We start from the raw sequence: 18,126 nt of genomic DNA on the forward strand, positions 1-18,126 counted from the left end.
TAGCTGCTGATTTATTCATACAGCTGTTTACCTAAGTCCTATTGACATTCATTATTCATTCATTCAAGACTCAGATATCTGCATTTTATGCTGTACTATGCAAGGACACAGTCCATCTTCCCACTCTAACACAAAAGCAAGACCTGTCCCCTGCCCACTCCCACCTGCTAGTGCAGACTCAACCTTGCATGTGTGCTAATCTACATGGAGAAAAAAAAAGGATGCTTATGTACATACAAGAAGAAGACACAGGCACAGCTAAGCCCTCTGTATGCCACAGCTTCATTAGGTAATGTGGTTCCCTATTACCTGAGGGCCACATTTTTTCAGTAGCAGCACTAGTTACTGATCCCATCCTCCCTTCTCAATTCATTCACTTCTCCCTGGTACATTCCCTCTCTCCCAAACCATATGATTTCCACATAATCTTTTTTGGTGCCTCTTCTCTCTCTCTAGGATACCACTTCAGCCACCATACCTACATAATATGAATCTTTTCCACCTCATCATTTTACTTCTGAATGTCCTCCTACAGCACTTCTTTCATCACTAGACAAACCCCTCTCAGTATCTCTGATGCATTTTGTGTTATGTGTCCCACTCTGTCAATCTTTTCTTCTCAAATGTGGTTTGCTTTGTATGTCAATGTCTGGTTGTCCTCTTATCTGTTCTCTCACAAATTTTTGTAGGTGCTCTGATCCTATTCTGGATTGGACATTCTGTGGTGTCACAGGCAGTTTGTTAACTGCTGAAAGACATAGGCTGCTTTACCTTCCCATCTGCAGCTTCCTGTTTTCATCCCCTCTCTGGCAGAAGAGACCTGAATCTGACCTTAAGTCAGTTATAGGTGCTCAAAAGAAAACTGTCCTTGTAAAAAGGGGAACACTTTTCTCCTGTTTTAGTTCACTGGTTCACTTTAACACAAGAGAAAGATATGACTAAATGGCAAGAAGTGAAGAGCCATCAAAAATTGGAGAATCAGCCTTTTATGGCACATGGCAATCACTGCAACAGCCCAGATTCTACTCCCACATGCTAGTTCACCTCTCTCTGCCCTTCCTTTAGGGGTTTCATTCCTTGATACATGGATGATAATGAGAGAACAAATCATGAGTCAGAGAGTTGGACCATTGCATCCTCTGTGCTATATTGCTCACCAGATAAGTGAGCCAATTTCTTCACTTCTTCAGCACTATAAGTGCTTTTTGAAGTCAGTGATGAAACAGTGGTCACCAAGATCCATGTGCTGTTATTGCTATGGATGTGGAGCAATGCTTTCTTTTACTAATGCAGAAAAACTGCATTAAGTTGACATCTCTCCACTGTCTTGCAACAATGATATAGCAGATGAGTTGCCTTATCACCCATCTTAGAAGAAAATCAAACACCATTGCCCTTCCTTCTGTTTGTGTTTTTTTAAGCTAGTTTGATTTACTAAGCTGTAAACTCTGGAGCAAGAAAAATTGCAAAGTATGAAACTTTGCAAACCATAAAGAAAACAAAAGGACATGGGGAGGTGATTTAGGGGTTCCATAACTGGCAACACCTATTTAAATCTGATCTTGCAAGAGCTGCTTTCAGAAAGTATCAAAAGTCAAATGGCTCTCTGGGAGGATGTCAGTCGTTACAGACATGTATATTCCACTTACATCAAAGATGGGAGGCCACCAGCAATCAGTGTCTGAGACTGCCTACACACAACTGGCAGCAGTGGAGATGAAAGTCACCAGGGTCAGCATCAAAGAGGGAATGATGTCCTAGACACACAAACACTTTGCTGCAAATGTTTAGCTTCATACCACATACCTGACAGGTCACAGCTTTCGATGCGCTTCAGATCTGCGTCCACCCAGAAAAGCTTCCCCAGTTTGTTGTCAACCACCAGTGCTACTGGTCGGATCAGCCCAGTTGTAAAAAGCACTTCTCTCTCTGTGCCATCCAGGGCTGCACGCTCAATCTTGGGAGCTCGCTCCTGCATGTTGGTGAAGTACATGTACCTGGGGACACAGACAGCAGCTGATTAGCTGAGAGCTGAGAGAGAGAGGCCACTCACCTTTGCACAGGTTCTACCTGCTGAGTGGGAATGGTTTGCAGAGGCATGACTGGGCTGACTGTTGCTCCCAGCTGCAAAGATCCAGATCTGTCAGCTGCAGAACCAAACACTTGCTAACTGACACACTGAGAGAGCCTGAAATTCATAGCATTTCTCACCAGGCCATAAAATGCCTCAGCACTGCTGTGCTGGCAGCACTGCTCCTGCACAGAGGTGAGGGTTGTAAGAGACTAGTACAGACTTCCTGCAACTCTCCGTGGGTAAAGCTGTTCCATTTGTCAGTCAAAGTCCAAAAGTTCTTTCTGACAAAAAATAGTAACCATCACCTCCTCTCCTTCTGGGTTACCTTCCTTCTCAGCAAGTGGAAGTTCCTTACAAACCTGAGAGGAGCAAAAAGCACAGGAGGAGAACTACTGAGGATTGCACGTTCCTGATGCCTTAGTTATGGGAATGCTTTATATCTGTCTAAGCCAGTTCAGCTGCAAACAAAAGCAGTCCCTGCTTTCCTCCTGCAGAGAGCAAAAAAGGGCTTGTGCACCCACATGACAAACTGAAAACTCCCTCAGGGAAAAGTCTGCTGTGGGCAAACTCTCTAATAAAGTGGGCTACACTGCTGCAAAACCTTTCCTCATGGCACAAGGAGGGGAGGAAGCAGCCAGAACATGCAGCCAAGGGAGAGGTAGAGGGAGGGATTTCTGGAACTATGGCAGAAGTTGTTCAGTACACAGATCACTTGTTCAGCTCTCCCTGGTCACAGTGTTCAGCATAGTCTCTCCCCCACCTCTCCCTCTTTTAATTTAAAAACAGATTTATCTTTAAATCACTTGAAAACCTGACTAGAAAAGTTGAGAGTTTTAGAGATCAACTAACCCAAACTCCCATTTTAATGGAGAAAGCAGATAAGCTTTTATAAATACAAACTATGTCCAAGTGATTTAGTCCCAATAAGATTAGAATCTTTCCTCTAATCCTCCTCTCCCCACATCAGCTTTTGAACTGTGCAGAGTACACTGGTATAAAATATCAGTCCCATAAATGCTCCAGATAGAGTCTCTGGGTACTACTGTGTCCACACAGCTATGAAATATTGTCATTCAACACCTGTCAAGCACATGGTAAGCCATTTAGTGGTAAATTGGGATTTAAGCCTCTCACTTATTAAAGAGAACATTAAAGGACCATCTTTGACATCTAAGAACGAAACTACAAACCACCAGAAGTGGAGATGGCACTTGTTGAATGTAAACAAAACTGCTTTGCAGCACAACCCCCATATTCTCTTCCGGTGGGAAATCACTCTAGTGCATCCTACCTGTTTCATTGCATTTCAGAAGTTTTTAACATACACATCGAGGCAGAAATGTACAGAACATAAGGGGTTTGAGTGTTTGTTTAAACTTCATACTACTACATTAGCAGGAATACTTGCATCATATGAGAGATGGAAACATTTGCTTTATGATGACCAAACATAAGTGAGTCAGATTCCCAGTTGATACAGACATGGTGTAAGCTCTCCTGTTTTTCCTGTTGAGTGGTGAGACTGTGCAATCACACAGCAAACAGCATGAAAGAAGCAGCCCAGAAAGCCAATGGAATCCTGGGCTGTGTCAAAAGGAGGGTGGGCAGCAGGACAAGGGAGGTGATTCTTCCCCTCTACTCTGCTCTCATGAGACCCACCTGGAATACTGCACACAGTTCTGGTGTCCTCAACATAAGAAGGACATGGAACTGTTGGAGCAAGTCCAGAGGAGGCCACCAAGTTGCTAAGAGGACTGGAGCATCTCCCCTGTGAGGACAGGCTGAGGGATTTGGGGCTGTTCAGCCTGGACAAGAGAAGGTTTTGTGGGGACCTCATAGCAGCCTTTCGCTGTCTGAAGGGTCTGCAGGGAAGCTGGAGGGAGACTCTCTGTTAGGAGCTGCAGTGATAGGACAAGGGGTAATGGGTTCAGGTTGAAGGAGGGGAAATTTAGGCAATTTAGGGCAAAGTTTTTCCCTGTAAGGGTGGTGAGACACTGGCACAGGTTGCCCAGGGAGGCAGTGACTGCCCCAACCCTGGCCGTGTTCAAGGCCAGGTTGGATGAAGCCTTGAGCAACCTGCTCTGGTGGGAGTTGTCCCTGCCCAGGGCAGGGGGTTGGGACTAGATGATCAGTAAGGTCCTTTCCAACCCCTATAATGCTACGAGTTTTATGATAAGGTGGTTTTACTTTGCTTTCCCCACCATGGCTGTGTAAACAGCAGTAAAGGAGACAACAGGACGAGAAAGCTGGATACCCTCAAAGCTCAGAATCAGACAGACACTCACCTACACCCTGAACAATTACATATTCAAAAATGTAGCACAAGATCCACACACACACAGCATGCTGTGAAAGGCCCAGAAAGCAGCTCACCCTCGCTCCGCGTTCACTACGATGGCTCTGGGCCGGTCGTGGTCCCCTCGCAGCACCATCCCGATGGACTCCCCGTTCAGCCTGTGCACATTGACTGAGTTTGTGGCCTCACAGGTCCAGTACAAGGTGTGGCTGTATATATCAATGCTGAGGTCATGTGGCTGCTTCTCTGGGTTCTGACTTTGGTTTGGAGTACTCATGACAGTGAAAGGCTGCAAGGCAACATATGGGGAATGATTTCCAGTAATTATTCTGATTAGTGATTGAAGGACAGTGATTGCAAAGAAAGTGTAGCTTATCTACCTGATGGTTCAGAAATACTTAAAACCACCTACAAGGAAACAAACACAAGAAATAAGACACAGCTTAAGTAAAAAGGTTTTGATTCAAACTGTGGATTAGAGGGAAAACATCTGGACATAATCTGTTAGATTATGAAAAACTCCCCAGAAGGCAGTTGTGGAGACTTCTGTCAGTATTATTAATTAGCAGGAGATGGAAGAAAGTAATAGTCAATGTTTGTGCCTGAAACAACCTTGAATGAGCCAAAGCAAAACCAAGTCAGCTCTGCACCGTTATACAGCCAGCTGAGCTAGTCTCTATCTCTTGCCAAAGCCTCCTTGCTTCATTATTTGTGGTGGAGTAAATAGAGATTTTCTTAAGGTTCTTCTTCTCTTGAAAAAGGACTATTTTAATGGAACTTGGTTCTGTTTGCTTACATGTTAAATGGCTACAGCTCTGCCTCACATCCCCACTAACATTACCTGCTTTCAGCCTCATGTCTTCATGAGGGACCTTACAAAATTTGACATTACTGCCAAGTCCCTGGAGTCATTACCCTCAACCACTCCCAGTCTAACTCATATACAATTTACCATCCTTTTAAACTCCATCTTAGATACAAATACAGACTTTTATACTTTATTTCTGTGAAGAGCACTTGAGCCTGTAAAATAATTCCTAAAGGAAAATAATCTGTTTGCTGTTTGTTTAACATCACACAGGCTCCCCTAGCACATAGCCAAGCCCAATGCCACTGGGATAATAGTAACTACTGGCAGGGCTCCCAGTATCAAAGCAGCCTGCAAAGGTGGCACAATATTGGGGAGGGAACGAGAAGGTTTCCTGAAGTGCCCTACTGCAGTGCTCCCAATCAAAACACAAAATAAGTACCAAAAAGAGTTCATACAGGTCAAGAAAGCTGAAGACACCATTCTGTGCTCAGCTTAAGTCAAATGAAGCACCCAACACAGCATTACTTGTGAAAGTTGTATTTCCACAATTTGATCTTAAGCATAGTGATATTCAGCCTTTTTTCTTTTTACACAGAGCTTAACTCCTATTTTGTCTTGGTACCTAGCAATAAAAAGCAATCCATCTTTTCCTGAAATCAAAGGTAGCATCAACCAGATATGAAATTCATATGCATTACTTACAAACAGCACAATGTAAGTAAATTAAGTAAATATAGTTAGTGGAGATTCAAAAGTCAAAATTTGCAGATGATCTGCATCTGCAGAACTGTGTGGCCAAGAGAGAGGAAATCACAGAGCAAATTCATCTCCACTGCAATTTGAACCTAGACTTACCAAAGAGAAGCTAGACTACAGCAATTAGCACCTAGCACAATGCCAAAAATTAAGATGGCCAAAAAACCAAAATCACCTTCTCTTCCTTTGAAGGAAAGTGCAAAACCTCTGAGTTGCAGATGCATGAGGAGACCAGTCCATCTCCATTGCTACCATGTCGTACTGTTCAGATACAACTGCCCAAGAAGCAGGAAAATACAACTTGCCTGTTCTCTGCTTTGCTTTAGGTTCTTATCCAAACCATAGTTTTTAAAGAATCTGTTATCTTGACCTGGGAATTAAATTATGTTATCACGTAACACAACCTGGAAGAACATTACACTTCTTGCCACTGTTGTGTGAACAACTAGTGCAAGAAAGTAATATCCTCAATACACTGAAACCATTAAGCATGTGGATAAGCCACACACATATATCTGGCACAGCAATCAACTCTGCATTAGCTCAGGGTTTAACTACAGCTTGGATAGCTGAGGGTTTTCATTCTGAGAGAGCTGCACAGTGATGACAACATTATCACATAACTGGCATGCAGAGTATTGACTTTAGAATACAATTTATCTGTCCTGAGTTCAAATAGTGACCCTGCCTTACTTGAGTGCCCATCCTTACCTAAAGATTGCAGTTCAAGGCTTAGAGGTTCAGATACATATGCTATATTCTATTCTCTTGCAATTCTTTGTGTATGAATTAAAATCACAATCATAAAAGCATTCAGTAATTTTCATATATAAACAGAACAGACACGAGTAAGGGCTGACAGGAGTAAAGTTTAAAGTGACAATCTCTTGGTGCAGGAGATGGAAGGGGAAGGTCAAGCATAAAGCAAAAAGCACACAAAAAGACTGACACAAAACTATATATAAGGTGTAAACTTGCCTGAGTTCCATCATCTTTGGCTCTTTTTATAATATTCTGACGTCCATCCACCCAGTAGATCAATTTATCTAAGGGATCATAATCAATAGCCTTGACATTCCTCAGCCCATGCATAGGCAGGATGATGTCTGGACTTTGCTGATCATCTGGTATCATCCTGCTGATGGCAGATTTCTGGCTAAATAACAGGAAACTGGCAGGGGCTGAAACAAGCCAAAACACAATGCATAAGAAAATGCAATTCACAAAAAAAAATATCCCTACAGAAGACACAGAATATTTAGGACAAAATCTCAGAGAGATGCTTATATCCACAATCAAAATTAAGATAACTGGAGATTTTTGCTATGAGTTGAAAATGTTTCTCTGTGTACTTCTGGGAGGTAAATGTGCACTGAGCAGGTCACTTTGCCATAGGAGGAGGTCAGGTCAGTCTGCAGGAACTGCCTTTCAAAAACCACCCTTCATCCCATTCAAATCTCCTTATATGCTACTGTGCAGCATGCCCAGAGCTTTGGGTTATTCTTTTTAAAAATCATAGAATTTTAGGGGTTAAAAGGACCTTACAGACCACCTAGTCCCAACCCGCTGCCATGGGCAGGGACACCTCCCACCAGAGCAGGTTGCTCAAGGCTACATCCAGCCTGGCCTTGAACACTGCCAGGGTTGGGGCAGCCACAGCCTCCCTGGGCAACCTGGGACAGTGTCTCACCACCCTCACAGGAAAAAACTTTTTTCTCACATTCAACCTAGACTTTCCCTCCTTCAACTTGAACCCATTCCCCCTTGTCCTATCACTGCAGTTCCTAACACAGAGTCTCTCTCTGGCTCCTTTGTAGGCCCTTCAGAAATTGAAAAGCTGCTATGAGGTCTCCACGCATCAAATCAACAGTCCATTTCCTATTCATCTGCTATTTTTACTAGAAACTGAAGTTCTTATTGAAGACCCAGTCAATTGGCAGGCTCACAGTATCACACACAGGGAGAAAACAGATGAATTTCAAGTGCATCTACATGTTGCACAGACTACTGAGGATCCTGTTCTACTGGATGTCATTTTTGCTAATTTTCTTAAACATTTCAGAAAAAAAGAGAATTTTTTGTTGATAATTTCTCTTCCATCCACCTACACACTTAGGTAAGGACTAGGAAAGCTTCGATCACACAGTTGAATCCCCTAGAAAGCACTTCTGGTAAAACAAGACAGACCAGACTTGACAGCACTGTCATTTCTAAGACTTGAAATACAAATCTTCATGCCTAGTTCACATCAGAAAAATGGATATAAAATTCCATTCTCTGTCCTCATATTTAAAGATCACTTTTAAAGAAATGGACTTGTGACCCCTTCCCTTTAAGCATCTGGGAGCCACAGGCACTGAAGAATACAGCAGCATAGAAAAAGACTTACAACTGCAGTTCCTGCTGTTGGGATCCAAGGTATAGTGAGCAGCACAGCCACACCTAAATCCATTTGGTATGGCAAGGCACAAGTGCCCACAATGGCCATTATTTTGCACACAATCGTTCAAGCCATCCTGACGTGACGAATGGAAGACCAATATATCCATGACAAAATCCAGATGGCCCTGAATAAGTGTCCTGTTCTTCCCACTGGTCTTGTCTGCTCTTTCTATGCTGTGAAGATTCCAGTCTGTCCAGTAGATGTAGTCACTGTATTGGGTCAATCCAAATGGATGAGGTAGATCATCTGCTATGATTTCTCGTTCTTGTCCTGCAAATATAAGGATAATCAACTAAAGCACAATCCCCATGGCAAAAAATGAAGAGAGTGACTGATGTTAAAAAATATTTTTTTTCTTCTTTTTAAAATAAAACCTCATTTCCCAAATCAGCATCATGGAATTCTTCATTAAGCAGTACCTGCTCAAGAGATACTGCAAACAGCTACATTCAGAAACCTTCTCCTGATACCCTCTTGCCTATAGAGCAATTTGAAACTAAAATTCCAGTGTATTATTTACTTAAATACTGTTTTATATGTCACATGCCTGTCATCCCAAACAGGTATGTGGGATAGTCAAGAACACTATCAGCTCCAGTAACCACTTAGGCCAATAAACAAGCCAATTAATATGCATGAAACCAACAACCAAACTCATGATTCACATAGAAACAGCTATGAGAAATTATGGTGTTTCACACAAGGAAGAGAAATCTTTTGCACTGTAATTTAACATGCAGCTATGCCAGGAGTTTAGGAAACTATTTGTTTGGCAGAAATCTCAATACTCCCACACTCAGTGGCTCAGTCAGCAATGTTCATTCACAACAGATTTAACACCTTCTAGAGCAGTAGTTGGCCTCTGCCAGAGCTGTTGAAGTAGATAAAGTCTTACTGCAAACCACCTTCCTAAACATTGTCAAGCACAACCCTCTATGAATCTCTGCCATCCAGTGAAGCTGTAGCCTTTATCAGCATCATCTCCTCCTGTCCCAAACAAATGTCCAATCCTAGATCCTGTACAACACCTCATTTTCCTTCCTCTGCCCTACTTTCCATCTGACCAAGACTTGAGAAAGAATAAAACCCCCATAAACCAGAACATGAAGTCATTTCCCTATTCTCAATTCTCCAAGTTAGGGGTAGAGACACCCTGTACACTCTCAGGTACTTCTTAGAATAGTTCAGGTGCACAGTGATGAATTCAGGGGAAAGATTCTTTTGAAGGAAGGAGATTAAGATGTATAATTGAATTTTCATAGTCAGTGTAGTCTAACAGTGCAGATTACCTAGCATATTCGATGACTCAATCATGCTTGTGTCCAAGTCAGTCCAATATAGCCTTTGGTCCACATAATCAATAGTGAGGTCATTGGCACGACCCACTTTGTCCACCAAAGTGATGCTGTTCGTTCCGTCCATGTAGGCCCGAACAATCCTCGGTTTCCCTCCCCATTCAGTCCAGTACATGTACCTGTAATGAGAAGTGGAACAAAACCAGGACATCAGCTAGGTAAGGCAGTGTTTAGCTGCATGCTTTGACTCTTCTACATTTATTTTCAGCTCTTAAAAACAAAAGGAAGAACCCACATGGTTATGTGTAGCATTATAATACTCCTTTCTTGGCCAAAGGCAGAATCATACTTAGGATTGTGGAAGAGTTTATCATCTTTACAAAGACTCTGAAGAAACAGAGCTGTATCTGTGGAGGTGTCACTGCCCAGGGCAGGGGAGGTTGGGACTAGATGATCTATAAGGTCCATTCCAACCCCTAAAATTCTATGATATAAACTGCCAGTTAATTTGTCACATAAAAGAATATGCACACAAACCTCTGAAAAACAACACTGTCCCTTACCCTTTGGTAGGATCAAGAGCCAAAGACCTTGGATTGTCCAGGTCTTTCCACACAAGGACCTGCCTGTACTGTCCATCCAGGCGAGCGACTTCAATGCGATTGGTTCCAGTGTCTGCCCAGTAGAGGTTCTTCCCCATCCAGTCTACAGCCATTCCCTCAGGATAATCTAGCCCAAACTCAATCACATGTTCAACAGAGCTCCCATTCATGAAAGCTCTGCTTATGGTCTGGAAAACAAGTGTGTACAAACATGACAATGTTTACAGATACCCCAAGGAAATAAAAGGAATAATTATTACAAAGGTTAGTGTACAAGAAGAAATCAGTAAAACAGAATTGGCCATTGTTGCATTTAAAAACAATTAATTTCTGTTGTCAAAAAAAGACATAGCAATTCTCAGGACCCAAACACCTGGATTTGCACAAAGCTAGTGGTTTCTGATGACCAGACCAAGACATCTTACAAGGATCTGATTTTTAGAGAGGAGTATGTAGCTGCAGATTCTTCCCTGACCCTTCTCCCTCACTTCTGTTTGTACACAGGAAGCTGTTTTTAAAAATCATTTAATCCACTGGAATGTTTGAGCCTCAGTTGCACATCTCAATTCAGTGGAATCTGAATTGAATTGTTTCTCATCATCAGTAACCTGGAGCACATTTGCTGATCCCATCTGCACTTTAGATAGGAACACTCATCAAATCAAGTCTTAGGGCAAGGACTGTGTACATATAAACAAGTCACTCCTAACAAGGAGCACTGAAACAACCCCCAGGTAAACAGTAACTTTCAGGACCAGTGTGCAATTACCCATTCTTGTCACCAACACTCAGCAATCATTCTACACGCCTGCAATATTTCAGCTATTGCTTTCTTCAGGATTTGACAAATTAATCTATCAGGGTAAAAGACATTTTCTCTTTTTAAAGGCAAAGGTCAAAATCAGACATCATGTAGTTTAGTTTTTTAAAAGGTCTCCTCATACAACCAGGGGCTGGAGGAGAGCAGGGAAGCAGTGGTCACTGAAGGAAAGGGAGAGGACTATGAGCTCTGAAGTTTAATGTAGGGGACAGGGGAATGAGAACTCAGATGTGCTGAAACATACCTGATATGTATGTGAAAATACAGTAAGCTGAATAATTCAGGAGGCCACAAACAAGTAAAATACTTTCCAGTTCTGCACAGAGAGACTGGGAGCTACTCTGATGCAGGTGAAGTAATGTGTTTTCCACTACAAATGGTTAAGACAACTCTAACTCCTGCTCTCCACGTGCTTGGGTGAGATTTATTTAGCAACTGTGCCTGCAGTGCACGAATTTATTATACTGGCACCTTTCCTGAAGGAAAGGTATCCACACCACTAGCAGCACTGTGAACACTGAAGCACAGCCCTTGTTAGTCTTCCCTGAGAGGCTATGGAAACTGCACAAGTCCTGCAGGCACTAAAAGTGAGCTTTTCCATACTTTGGCTTAGGTATATTGGCAAGGAAACTATGATTGCTCTTGGAAAACCTATTAAGAGGCTAAATATAAGAATTCAGTTACAATGAAGTGAATCTGTAATTTTCTACCATTACTTAATTCACTTCAAAAAGCAAAGTAACACGGATGAACAGCACAAAACTGACTTTAGCATGGGCCTGGATGTGAATCAAAAGTGTCACAGGAAATGTCCAGCTCCTGGGGAACACACTGAGATAGAACTGGGGGCAGGCAGGCCTTAGCACAGTGTGGAGGGGGCTGGACAAGTTCCCTGGCCTTTTCTGTGCCAAGCTGGAGCCACAGACTCAGAGCAACCAATCCAAATTCACTTGCCAAATGTTAATATTGAGTACAATTCAAGTCAAAACTGAAGAGGATAGAAAGCTCAGGGGGTTTCCAAGCTTGATGTTAAATTACTCTATGTGACTACTCTACCATGTGACAGGAAAACAGCTTTTCTACAGTAGATACATATATGGATGCAACACATCCAGCATCCAATACTTAGGCATTTGGTATGAGCAGGCACCACTTTGGATTTTTATTTGAAGCAGGAAGATGCCTGTCACCCTACTGTGCATTCAGCAGTGCAACTGTCTTCATCTCCAAGGGTCTCCTTGGATGAAATTCAATGACAACACTAGCAACTGCAGGACAGATCATGTAACAGAGACCTTTGTTAGATCAAAGTAACCACCCTGTGGCTTTATATTCAGGGAATTCACACGTCAGTAATACCTTCAAACTAACATCAGTCCAATAGATTCTGTTATCAGAGACATCAAAATCCAGAGCAGATGCTTCCTTGACTCCAGTAAGAGGAATAGCAACATCATTATTATTGGTTTCAAGGGAAATCCTATGTATTGCTGCTCTGCTAGTGAAAACTAAGAAGGCTTCAGGAATGATGCAAGTCTTCATGTCACTCAACAGCTCAAGGCCAATGGGACAGGCACACCTGGTCTCCTGGGGTGTAAAGAAACACAGATGGCTGCAGCCTCCATTGTTCTCTGCACATGGATTAGTCCCTTAAAAAAAACCAAAACCAAAAGGGATATTAGTGCATTGAATTAGTTTCTTAAAAAAACCAACAAAACAACAACCAAATAAAAACAGGTATCAGTGCATTGTGAAGGTAAAGGGGAAAGGAGCACAGGAGGTTGAGCAGAAACACAGTATAATTTTTCTAAGTAAGTTAACACTGTGGGTTGTCAACAGGGAATTAAAAAAAAAAAGAAAAGGCATTCAGGAGATGATTTTCTTCTACCCTGGATTCTGAAGCTAGACCTATCCCTCCTGCAGCACAAATGACAGCTACATCAGATCTGCCTTGTTTCCCCAAAGATTAAATTAATTCACTGAAGCTAGGCAATTAAACGCCATTTTTGGCCAAGTACTCCAGCTTTTTATCTCTCTGAAACCACCAGTATGTACAAATGTTCAGTGGTACAAAAGGATGAGAAAAGAGCTGGATAACTGCAGTTCTCTCCCAGCTGTTTAATTTAAAGCTGAGAAGATTCATTAGCAGAAGTAGTTCCACCAAGATCACCACAATCTCACATTTATTTTTCCATGTGATGGGAAGGGAATGTGGAGGGGAAACTGTGGATCAGCAGATAAAGGAGTGCCTTTCCCCATCTGTTGGAACCAAGGATTTAGGTATTTAAAGACTGTTACCACAGAAAAAAAGTCTCCAAGATCAGCCTCCAACAGGTTTCTTTTAATTCTCCCTTTGTAGGGCATACATATTTTAGACTGATGCTATAACCTGCAATTTAAGGACTTAATTATTCTTCAAGTATAACTTCCTGAAAGGCTGGAAATCAACCCATGTCCTGCCAGGGTGTAATCTGACAACCCACTTTATGTGGTTCTGTTATTCTCAGTTATTTTAACAGCTGACCAATGATTTCATTTATTCTTGTGCCCAGGCTGCAGTGGGGCAGGTAGGAGAGAGATCTGTGCTAACACACACCTCTCACAGGTTACTGAAGTCAGGAGGTCCCATGACATACTCACTGCAGAATGCACCCAAAACATTGGCTGCACCTTTCAGCAGATGAAGTGTAAGAACACAGAGCTCCAGCTGCTGATCCCATGCTAAGGGCAAGGTTTAATTCTTCAGATTTAGGTACAATTGAGACATGAGAGTTAAGATATGTAAGTGCCACATGCTTTGAGGCAACGTTGTAATGGTAACTAACTCTGCCTGTACCACTCAACATAGCAAAAATCATTCTGCTAACTGAACATCAGAGACTTTGTACTGGGAGAAAAGAGCAACAGAAAATCACAGAATCTCCTGAGTTGGAAGGGACCCACAAGGATCACTGAGTCCAACTCAAAATGGAGCATTCCTGTGAGCACCAGAATGATGATTCTCATAGAATAGAGGCAGGAAAAAAATTCTCACAGAAATTCAAAGGGTGCAGTGGAAGATTTATGCCAAATGTCACTAAAAGCTGGGAGCTCAAACTTCCTTTTCAACACCGTATTTTCCCAACTTTAGAGACATTAGGGGCCTTGTTCCTTTAGAATCAGACTACAGTCACTCTCACCAGCTCCCCCACGAAGACAGGCTGAGGAAGTTGGGACTGTTCAGCCCAGACAAGAGAAGGTTGTGTGGAGACCTCACAGAACCTTCCAGTATTTGAAGGGACTGCAGGGGAGCTAGAGAGGGACTCTGTGTTGGGAACTGCAGTGATAGGACAAGGGGTAACAGCTTCAAGTTGAAGGAAGAAAAGTCTAGGTTGGATGTGAGAAAGAAGTTTTTCCTGTGAGGGTGGTGAGACACTGGCACAGGGTGCCCAGGGAGGCTGTGGCTGCCCCAACCCTGGCACTGTTCAAGGCCAGGCTGGATGAGCCTTGAGCAACCTGCTCTGGTGGGAGGTGTCCCTGCCCAGGGCAGGGGGTTGGGACTAGATGATATGTAAGGTCCATTCCAACCCCTAAAATTCTATGATGATCATAAGTGATCAACAGTTGCTTAATGAAAGCAAGCCCATCTAGAAACAACTACAGATCCATCCTATGTTGCTCATGCTTACCAAACACTTTGGTAACACTTGTTGCTTTAAGGCCCATTAAATCTGGCAGCTGATCAATAATGATGTCTCTGCTAGCCTTTATCTTGTGAACTCTTTCAATACTTCGTCTCTGCCAGTCAGTCCAGTAGATGTAATCTCCTAGCAGAGTGAACCCAAATATATGTGGAAGTTTATCTTCTAGGAGGGTTTTCCTCATTGTTCCATCAACATTTATGACCTGTGGGATGCCCAAGAAAAAAAAAGAAAATATAATATTCTCTAATGCAGGTACAATTAAAATGGCAATATGAATCATATTTTGAACAATTCCTGTTATGCAAGAACCTCCTGAAATTCACAGCATGCCCCTTTCAAAAGAACATACTTCTAGGTTTGTGGGAAGTGAAATATATTGGAATGACCAGGCTGAAAAGTCTATGCAACCTGAATTTAACCTGCATCAGTTCAAATCTTCAAATACCAATGCAGAGGGAGTGTTTTTTGGGATGGAAGTGAGATTCAGGGGATTTTTAATCTCCAGTCATATTTTGGTCTCACTACTGAATTCTCTCCCCAGAAACAAGGAAATGATGGAATGATCTTCAGCACTCAATCATGGGTAACAGAGGTCATCAGGATTCTCTCAGCATAGAACAAGGCCATGTGAAATCTTCACTTTCTGAAATTTCATGGGTTTTTTACCATAAGAGAATTAAGTTTTTCTCACTCTTGAGATAAGCAAGATCTGTAACATGTGGAATAATATTGCCTTATATAAATTTGCATTCCTAAAGTTGCAGAGAAAGTAAAATAGTATTGGAGATGGGATAAGCCCCCCCAAAATATATATATTATATATGGTATTGGTTAATTATTTCATAACCAATTACTACAATGATCTTGTGCTACCACACCTTGCTTGGCAGAAGGAAAGAGGTTCATACTGACTGACCCTGATCAATAATCATTGGGCAAGGCAAGAAATTAAAATGCACGAACAGCAATAATATTCTCCACCATCCAGACATATCTTACCCACAGACCAAGGCAAAATATTTATCTGACAAATCCCAGTAATTCCTCTCCAACCTACTGCAATTGGAAGTTCCAAAGTATCTACACTGTTTTTAAGGTACTGCTTGAAAATTTATACTGTGAGTAGCATCAAGTTCAGTGTAATACTAAAACCAAAACAAAAGACCACAACTTAAGACAATTTATTTTCCAATGTGATTCAGCCAAATCTCCATTTGTAGCTAGAAATGCTTCACATATGGACAACTGCTGTGCTCTAATTTAGGCTACTGTGATCTGTGAGTGAGGTTTTAAATAGCCTCCTCTTAATTATTTGGAAATTATTTGTTCATTCAGACATACTGAACTTGTACCTTGTAGGTGACTGAGATGCCCTCACCATACAGTGCTTCTACTGCCTTGTGATTTACAGACAGACATGGTCATTTAAACACTGTATTCCCTGACTTTTAAATTGCTAAGTGTTTAAGCAATATTTATTTCTTACCAAAAATAGATGCAACCTAAATGCAATGTAATATTAAACCATTAAGTGCCTAAACAACGATGTGGGCAGTCAAAATCAACCATCAGCTTAATCATAACTCAATACAGTTGTAAGGCTCTGTGCTCAGCAGAAACACCTACAATTTCTTTTTCTTAGCGTGACCAATGACAATCACCACATCCTTCTAAACCAGCATGTGAATTCCAGTAGGTTCACACACCCCCATGGTAGATACCCATACCAATTTAAAAATGAAATCTCTACTTTGAAACCTCATAATGCTTTACAACTTTGAGACAACAACATGCATTTCTTCCATGACACAGTTAATATGGGCACAACATTTCCCTCTAAGAGAAACACAAGTAAGATATGGTCACCAGTTTTACTACATGATTTTTATGTATTGTGTTTGCATGGCAAGGTTTTGGGGGGTAGGGAGGCTACAGGAGTGGTTTCTGTAAGAAGCTTCCAGAGGCTTCCCCTATGTCCAAGAGAGCCAAAGCCAGCTGGCTCTGAGATGGATCTGCTGCTGGCCAAGGCCAAGCCCATCAGTCACGGTGGTAGCACCTCTGGGATAAGCGAAAAAAAACATCTGCTGGGCAGGAGCAGCTAGAAGAGTGAGACTATGTGAGAGAAACAGCCCTGCAGGCACCAAGGTCAGTGCAGGAGGAGGTGGAAGAGGAGCTCCAGGAACCAGAGCAGACGGTGGTGCAGACCATGGTGAAGGAGCTGTGCCCCTACAGCCCGTGGAGGTCCACAGGGGAGCAGAGATCCACCTGCAGCCCATAGAGGACCTCACACTGGAGCAGGTGGACTGTGAGGAGGCTGTGATCACATGGAAAGCCCATGGAGGACTGTCTCCCATGGGAGCAACCCCACTCTGGAGCCAGGAGAGTGTGAGGAGTCCTCCCACTGAGGAGGAAGCACCAGCAGAGACAATGTGTGATGAACTGACTGCAACTCCCATTCCCCATCCCCTGTGCTGCTGGGGAGAGAGGAGACAGAAAACTGGGAGCGAAGTCACGCTCAGGAAGAAGTGGGGTGTTTTAAAATTTGGTTTTATTTATCATTACCCTACTTTGATTTGACTGACCATCAATTAAATTTCCCCAAGTAGAGTCTGTTTCGCCCATGATGGTAATTGCTGAGTGATCTCTCCCTGTCCTCACACTGATTCATGAGCCTTTCATTGTACTTTCCTCTGTCCAGCTGAGGAGTGGAGTGATAGAGCTGCTTTGGTGGGAACCCAGCATCAAGGTCAACCCACCACACACACATGGGACATTGCACTAGATCTTCCAGCTACCACCAGAGGTGAGCACTCAGCTACTGCAACCTCTATCCACTTATGCTATACACAAAAAACATCACTATGACACAGCCTGTCTTGCAACACAGACTGCAGATGTCTTCAGCTGCAGAGGAAAACAACTTCACAAGGTCTTTAAGACTGTCCAGCAGCCTATTGCGAATTTGAACACATTGATGAACCTTTCATTGTACCTTCCTCTGTCCAGCTGAGGAGTGGAGTGATAGAGCTGCTTTGGTGGGAACCCAGCATCAAGGTCAACCCACCACACACACATGGGACATTGCACTAGATCTTCCAGCTACCACCAGAGGTGAGCACTCAGCTACTGCAACCTCTATCCACTTATGCTATACACAAAAAACATCACTATGACACAGCCTGTCTTGCAACACAGACTGCAGATGTCTTCAGCTGCAGAGGAAAACAACTTCACAAGGTCTTTAAGACTGTCCAGCAGCCTATTGCGAATTTGAACACAGGCTACAGTGTAAGCCTCTGGATTCCTTCCAGACAAAAAGCCTCCTGATGGAGACACAATGTAGGCA

The 18,126-nt window shown here is 42.6% G+C and overlaps 1 protein-coding gene across 1 annotated transcript in view; it reads right to left on the reverse strand.

Moving 5' to 3' along the window:
* Window positions 1–18,126, reverse strand: part of LRP5 (low density lipoprotein receptor-related protein 5) — a 122,540-nt gene that overhangs the window by 19,386 nt on the left and 85,028 nt on the right. The window contains exons 7-14 of the mRNA XM_009079257.1: window positions 14,766–14,982; window positions 12,457–12,746; window positions 10,239–10,465; window positions 9,670–9,854; window positions 8,327–8,650; window positions 6,916–7,118; window positions 4,448–4,659; window positions 1,807–1,997 (exon numbers count right to left, since the gene is read on the reverse strand). Coding sequence (XP_009077505.1) covers window positions 1,807–1,997; window positions 4,448–4,659; window positions 6,916–7,118; window positions 8,327–8,650; window positions 9,670–9,854; window positions 10,239–10,465; window positions 12,457–12,746; window positions 14,766–14,982 — 1,849 coding nt within the window. The remainder of the gene's footprint in view (window positions 1–1,806; window positions 1,998–4,447; window positions 4,660–6,915; window positions 7,119–8,326; window positions 8,651–9,669; window positions 9,855–10,238; window positions 10,466–12,456; window positions 12,747–14,765; window positions 14,983–18,126) is intronic.

Source organism: Acanthisitta chloris, unplaced genomic scaffold (assembly GCF_000695815.1).
Source record: "Acanthisitta chloris isolate BGI_N310 unplaced genomic scaffold, ASM69581v1 scaffold1737, whole genome shotgun sequence".
Lineage (NCBI taxonomy): Eukaryota > Metazoa > Chordata > Aves > Passeriformes > Acanthisittidae > Acanthisitta > Acanthisitta chloris.